The sequence below is a fragment of the Lucilia sericata genome, unplaced genomic scaffold (genome assembly GCF_015586225.1).
Source record: "Lucilia sericata isolate MDLA Ls3-8-SP2 unplaced genomic scaffold, ASM1558622v1 Contig000009F_arrow, whole genome shotgun sequence".
In the NCBI taxonomy this organism is placed as follows: domain Eukaryota; kingdom Metazoa; phylum Arthropoda; class Insecta; order Diptera; family Calliphoridae; genus Lucilia; species Lucilia sericata.
In genome coordinates, this window is record NW_023994049.1 from 1,269,165 (window position 1) to 1,276,749 (window position 7,585).

A 7,585-nucleotide genomic window follows, 5' to 3' on the forward strand; every position below is an offset into this window, starting at 1 on the left:
ACATTGTTTAACGTTGATCTGTTTCTCTTAAATGGCAAAATAAAGATGTTAGAACAAATAAGAATTTTTTATTTAACTTGTTTTGAAAATATAATAAACAGGATCATGTACATAATTAAAACATTTATCATTTATCTAGTCTGTACTAGAGATGAGCGATCCAATAACAACGTATTTTATTGGGTCTTATATTAAATATATACATAAATATTACTGAACAAAATAAAATTGGTGACATCAGACATCAAGAGGTGTTTACTATATGAAAAAATTTCGAATACTATGTTGTAATACGTATTTGGTTCAATAAAAATTAAATGAATTTTAGAAGGTAAAAATTCAAAAGAACGACATTGCAAGTAACTGTTATTTGATCATTTCAGTCACAGTAGCTACCAGTGAATTACCTATAGTCTAGTCTATAGACTAGACTATAGGATAGACTATAGACTAGGCTATAGTCTTGTATATAGCCTAGTCCAACGGTTACCAAATGGGGGTCCGTGGACCCCTAGTGGTCCGTAGTAAAATCCTAGGGGGTCCGCGAAGACAAACGAAAAAAGCCATGAATAAACAAAATTTATTGTATCACTTTTATAAAGTAAGATATTGCCTGATATGTAATTTTTATTTCCAGTATATGTAGTGAAACAATGTTTTTTTATTTCAGACGGATAATGATCTGTCTTACAATTAAATAAGGGATACTGGTATTCCGGAGTATGAAGTTAGGCAACATTTCATAATTCAAAGACAAGCTTATACCAGATTTAAGTTTGTCAAATTGTAAGCAAAAGTGTTCTTGTTTGTAAGGACTAAAATTATATATTTCAAAAACTGAGGTGACTCTTTATGCACCTTCAATACGTTAATTTAGTTAATTTTATATATAAATATTCCATTCCGACGTGATACAAAGATTTTAACTTGATTTTATCGACCAATATTATTAAATTAACATCAGAAAATCCATAGCGTTTTGCGTAAATATGTCGGCAAAACCATGCAGTAAAAGAGTTCATGTCATATTATACGGATAACGCATTCCGCAACAACATGGAACAAGTCCAACTTTATTATCAAAAAAGATGGGGGGTATATTGATTTTGTCATTCCATTTGTAACACATCGAAATATTGGTCATAGACCCACAAAAGTATATATATTCTGGGTCCTCATTAAATTCTAAGACGATCTAGCCATGTCTGTCCGTCCGTCTGTCTGTCTGCCTGTTGAAAGCACGATAGAGTCCGAATGGAAAGAGCTAGAGGGTTGAAATTTCACATAAATATTTCTTATAGGTAAGGTTTGTTTGGTATTGAAAATGGGCAATATCTGTCCACATTTTCGGATAGCCCCCATACAAGTGGCCCCTCGAAAAGCAGCTTTAACAGCCATAACTTCTTTAAAAATACGAATATAGCGATGAAATTCGGCATAAGTAAGTTTCTTATGATCCAAAATCACTATGCAAAATTTTATGAGGATCGGTACATAATTGACCCTACCCCCCATATAAGGTCTCCTTCAAAAAATGACTTAAACGCTCATTACTGGCTTAAAAATACTAGTATATAGATGAAATTCGACATAAGTAAGTTTCATACAAGTCAAAATCTATCTAAAAAATTTTATGAGGATCGGTCCATGATTGACCCTACCCCCCATATAAGGTCCTCTTCAGAAAATGTCTGCAACGCTCATTAATGGTTTAAAAATACGAGTGTAGCGATGAAATTCGACACAAATAAATTTAATACGAACCAAATTCTGTCTACCAAATTTTAAGAGGATCGACCCATAATTGACCCTACCCCCCTATATAAGGTCCCCATCAGAAAATTACTTTAACGCTTATAACTGGCCTAAGTATACGAGTATATAAATGAAATTCGACATAAGTAAGTTTCATTCGAGTCAAACGAGATTTGATGGTGGGTATATAAGATTCGGCATAGCCGAATATAACACTCTTACTTGTTTTGTTTTTAATTTAAGTTTTCATTAATTTTCATATTAAATTTACAATTGTCTACTTCTTTTTTATAAAATATTCATTGTTTTGATAACAAACAGTGAAGTTTTCTGTTGTTTTGTATGGCAACACTGCGAAGTTTAATCTTGTACTCAAAAACATCAAAGGGGATTAACATAAGATTTAATTTATTTTTAGATTAACTAATCTGATTATTAATTGGCATTTGATTACCATCTCAAAAACCCGCTCTAAGGGAATAAATTCGTAAAAAATTAGGACAATATCTGTCACAGATTAGTGGTATCTTCAATTTCAATTTTGAAGATTTCGGAGAAAACTATTTCTTGGTTTTATTTTTGAAAATAAGCATTAATTCCTCACTGTTGTGCATTTTTATAAAAGCTTTCCAGAATATAAAATTTCTGTTAATAAGGAACACACTTCTGAAGTTTTAGTAAAATCGAATAATGTTAACCCATAAACTGTTAAGATTTAACTCAAGCTATGCAATATTGGGAAATTTTCTTCAAACCGTAGTGAAATATTATTGATTTCAAAAAATTTAGATGAAACTTAGGTAAAATATACATATGTATAATAAAGACCCGTGTTTAAATTGACGTCAAAAAATCGAAATTAACTATTAAAAGTAAATATATTTTTATCTATATAATATATACATCTGATGTATATACCCTGTAGGATTTTGTGAGTTAACTAAAAATCAAGTTAACTTTTTGATAACTTCTTATGACTAGCTTCAAAGTAACTCAAAAATGATCGAGGAAATGAACAAACATTTCAATAAAATTTTAAATAAAAAATAAAATAGAAACTCGTATCAAATTTGTCAAACAATTTGTATTGAAAAAATGAAATTATGAAAATGAAAATTTGTTTCAGCAATGAAAAATGAATTTATTATTATTAAATTAACATTTTCAGGAATATAAGACACAGATTATGGTGTATATAGGAAGGAAATGTTGCTGCATATTGAACGCATTTATAATCACTAACAATTTGTTAAAAATAGTATAAAAATATAAGAAAATTGCACAGGTAACTCACAGCTGATCTTTTATTTATGCACTAGAAGCTAACTCATCTTGAGGTAACTTCTGGTTAACTGAAACTGATGTATAGTGAGTGAGTACTGACTCGTTCCTATGACATCACATTGAAAAACTGAATAGTATTTTATAAGCAAAATGGTTAGCTTTTGAGTCACCTCTGACTCATTTGTGGTTAACCATAAGTTAGTTTTAAGATAACTCAAAATCCTACTGGGTACAAATGAATGTGTGTTGGTATGTACATGTATGTATGTATGTATATATATGTATGTATGGGAGGTATCCTCCCATATGAATTAAATAAAAAAATCGTTTATCTGGGAAACTATTAGAGGTAGTATCTTAAAATTAACATAAAAGTGAACATTAGGAAGAAAAATGTGCGGACATTTATTTGGGGTTCTTGGAACCTCACATAAAAATTAATTACTAACATTTGTATATCTGAGAAACTATTTGAGCTAAAATCCTTAAATTTTTCGCTAACAAATCTGACATGTGAATATATATTTGAATCTAGAATTCTCAAATTTTGCACGAAGAATTTTCACATTCATGTAGACATAGGCACATATTAATTAAAATAAAAATTCGTACAACTGGGAAACTAATAAAACTAAAATCTTCAAAAATCGTAAAGTGGGGTTTTTAGGGTAGCAAAGCACACTGGGTATAGCTAATAATTATATAAAATGTCTGCAATATATGAATTAAATATTCAATGCCATTTTGCATGATATTAGATTTCAGCAGTTGAAAGCATAGAGAGAGAGGGTTTCTCAATGGGTAAAGGTACATTAAACTAAGTCGAATTGGTTTTAAAAGTTTTTACATACCTTGATTTTGTTAGGCTGTGCTAATTTTTTTCAACAAAACTTTCAATATTTAAAATATCTTTTAAAAATCCTTATGATTTAAAGATTATTATAGCGACTTCAAAATATTTAAATCATTTTTTGAAGTTAAGTTTATTTATTTAAAGTCTAAAACTGAAAAGACCGTAAGTTACATTAAAATAAAGTGAGGTTCAAAATTTGTAATTCAATATTGAAGCAGTTTCCGTAGCCTGAATAGTATGAAATTTGGCAAGCACTAAGATTTTCAATGAAAACGCACAACACTCGAAAGTTCAAATTATGTTACTGAATTTTTAACTAGTTCCCGTGGTCCTTTCAGAGTTTCTTTGGTAGAGACATTAGTTTTAACTATAGGAACATGTACTTTGATACGGTTCATCATAATGAGTAAAAGGTCGATTTTGATTTTTTGTATCTTGAGGATTTTGAGATCTTCTTAAAAACTCAGTTTTTACTTAGCTTAATTTTGAGGCGTCTTTATTTTATTGAATTTTTAATCATACTACTGTTGATTTTATAAAAAAAAAAAAAAAAAACAATAAAATCAAAGTAAACAAACAAATTAATTTGTAAAATACTTGAAATTAATTTTCATGAAAATATTTATTTCTAAATAACACTTTTCTCTAACAATTAATTGCAAATAAAATAAAACTAAAATGCCGGAAGTACATGTAGTAATACCACCACTTCAAATACCTTCGGAGAATTGCAGTGAAATGGAAAATTCATCAACATCCGCAGAAGTAACTGATCGATCTACCAACAGCCACAACGATGATCGTCAATTGGATGTTAACAAGAAGAAATACTCTGTGGAATCTCAGAGCAAAAATAAATTGCGAAAATCCTATGGAAGAAGATTTCAAAGGAAAACCCAAATGAGACCTTTAGGGTAAGCATCATATTCTGACATTATTATCAAAGATCGACACAAAATATTTGTAATAATTTGACATTAGAATAGTAGTTTTCAAAAATTTTCACAGCAACAGACGAATATATTTTTAAATTTTGATTGTTTTTATTTGAAAATTATTCGTCTTTTTGAAAATTTTGTTAAGTTTTTAATAATATTTTTACCTAAAAAACACTAAAAAATTTAAGTCATCGTTTAAGATAAATATTTCGGATAAAAGCGCGTTTTTACTATAACAAGTATTTGTTGTAAAATTTAATTAAAAGTGAAGATAAACAGAAAAAGTATAGAGTTTAAAAAATAAAAAATAAAAAACATTTAAAATTTGTTAAAAAGCTCTCAACAGAAGGCAACAAGCGTATTGCAACAGAAATCTTACATACCAAGACGTCTGGCACTTACACCATCTTCATCGAACACTTCGCTTACAACAAACGATTCCTTGCCATCACCATTAATCCCCATTGTCAAGACACCAAGAGCTGAAATCCAACTGGAAACAAAAATCAGTAGTAGATCGTGCTTAGTACGACAAAAGTCCGGAATTATTTTCGCATTTCGTCAGAGAAAATCAATTTCGCAAATGGATTTTAGACATGTACAACGCCAAATGAACAACCTATCAATTTCTACATCCCCAATGCATCTCAGTAAAGACTCTGTTGGGAATAGCAAAGCTCTACTACCAGCAGACACTAGTGGAGAAAATAGGACAGTGGCTTATCCCCAAAATTCATTTGTTCATAAATTGTATAATCAGGACAGCTACTTCTTGACAAGGCCTGAACGTGATCCCCAAATGGCAGGCATGAGAATATTTGCTACAATTATGTTAAATGCCTGGCGCAAGAGACGTGATGAAGTTAAACATTTAATGGAAGAAGTGGCGGATTTGAAACGTAGTGTAAGTTATATTTTAGACATAATTTCAATATTTTTTCTTTTAATATCATTCTCTAGTCTATAAAAGCCAAAAATCAACTTCATGTCTTTAACACACTCTTTCGGGTTGAGCAGAAACGCAACGATGAACTCAATTGTCAATTGAAAAGATCATTGGATGATATAAATCTTACAAAATCCTCATGCGAAAGTTTGACAACTTCTTTGATTAGCCTTAAGGCCGATAAAGCTCTGCTCGAACAACAATTACAGATTAAAGAACAAGAATTCGAAAGTCTCAATACCTTACTAACACAAACGAAGTCAGATCTCTTCAAAAGTATGACAGTTCAAAGAGAACTTCAAGCCTCATTATCCATGGAACAGCGTAAAATTCAAACATTGGAAAATCAAAAGAACGAACTGATCAATGAGGTATAATATGTTGTTGTATTTCTTATTTTATCTAAATTTATTCTTTTTATTTAGATTTGCGAACTGAACAGTGAAGCGTTGCAAAAAGAAGATGGACTACGTAGTGAAATCCAAGAGAAAAGTAATGAATTCTCCAAACTAAAGAATAAACTAAATGAAGCACAAGAACAAATTAAAATACTGAAAAGGTGAGTAGTTAATAAATTATGCTGGTCCAAGTGGTAGAAATTTTAGAAATTGAAAGAAAAACCCATCGATATACTTAAACGATCTAGCCATGTCTGTCTGTTCAAAAAATAGTATTTCCACAAATATATATCGATAAGCCTTATATTGAAATTTTAAATTATGTCGAAAATTGGGCAAGACCCCATGTAAAGTCCCTTTTAGTAAAATACTTAAACGTAATGAAATTCGACGTAAACGAATTTTTGAGAACAAAAATCTATCTACAAAATTTTATCAAATTACGCAGGATAGAAAACAATTTTGCCTTAGAATTTCTCTATAACATCAGGTCTTCGAGATACCATGTCCTAAAAACCTACGTTTTTGACAATTTTTGAGATGTTATAACATCGCAAAGACATCTTTATTATTAAAATTGTGTATGTCAACTAACTTCAGCATAACTTCGAATAACTTTTTTCTTTCTTTGAGATTTCTTAACCTTAAGTTTAAAACTACTATATATAATGTATTGAAAACTTTTCTTGGGAATTTATGGTTGTTCCAAGCTTAAGGTTAAGATATCTCGAAGAAGAAAACACTAACATTAATAGCAAAGGTAAAAAACTGGATTTCGAAGTTTAGAGACTGGACTTTCAGATGGCACAACATCAAAATCAGGATTCAGCTCAATCCCATAAAAAAGTATATTTTGGTCTCTGGGTTAAAAATATATCTTACAGAAATCATTTTTTGTCAATAAATCGTTTTAAAATTATGATATTAATTTCAAGATACGACTTTTTCAATTTCCCGTTTAGAACCAAAGATCAAGAGTTAAGCGAAGTTAAGAACCGAGAGGATCGATTAAAACAAGACCTAGAAACATTGGAAAGCGAATTAAAACTAATGCAAACATGTTTGGAGGCAACATTTGGAAATCGTCTTAAGAATTGTTGGAACCATTCGGTAACATATCAAAAGTTCACCTTACAAATGTTACATTGGTTGGCGTATTATCTTTTGCCGGCAACGCCACCTCCAAAAATGAAAGCCCTACCTTTCGGCCTATCTTTGGATAAGGCTCTAAGCATTGTCAAGCGTTAAGTTGCAGAGATATTGAATTTATTCTCAAGATCTTTGTATACATTTGTTTGTATTTGTTGTACGTACATATTTGTGCATATAAGTGTTTTGTATTTTATTTATTTTAAATAATTTTTTGTATAAATCATTTTATTTTACATCATGTTTTTTGAATTAAATTAAA

At 30.0% G+C, this 7,585-nt stretch overlaps 1 protein-coding gene across 1 annotated transcript; it reads left to right on the forward strand.

The window, feature by feature from the left end:
• The first annotated feature begins 4,464 nt into the window (after positions 1 to 4,464).
• LOC119603237 lies at positions 4,465 to 7,585 on the forward strand. The gene is made up of 5 exons (XM_037955216.1): positions 4,465 to 4,806; positions 5,167 to 5,734; positions 5,791 to 6,147; positions 6,202 to 6,335; positions 7,137 to 7,585. Exons 1-5 carry the CDS (start codon positions 4,571 to 4,573, stop codon positions 7,420 to 7,422), a joined length of 1,581 nt encoding a protein of 526 aa, XP_037811144.1. The 5' UTR covers positions 4,465 to 4,570; the 3' UTR covers positions 7,423 to 7,585.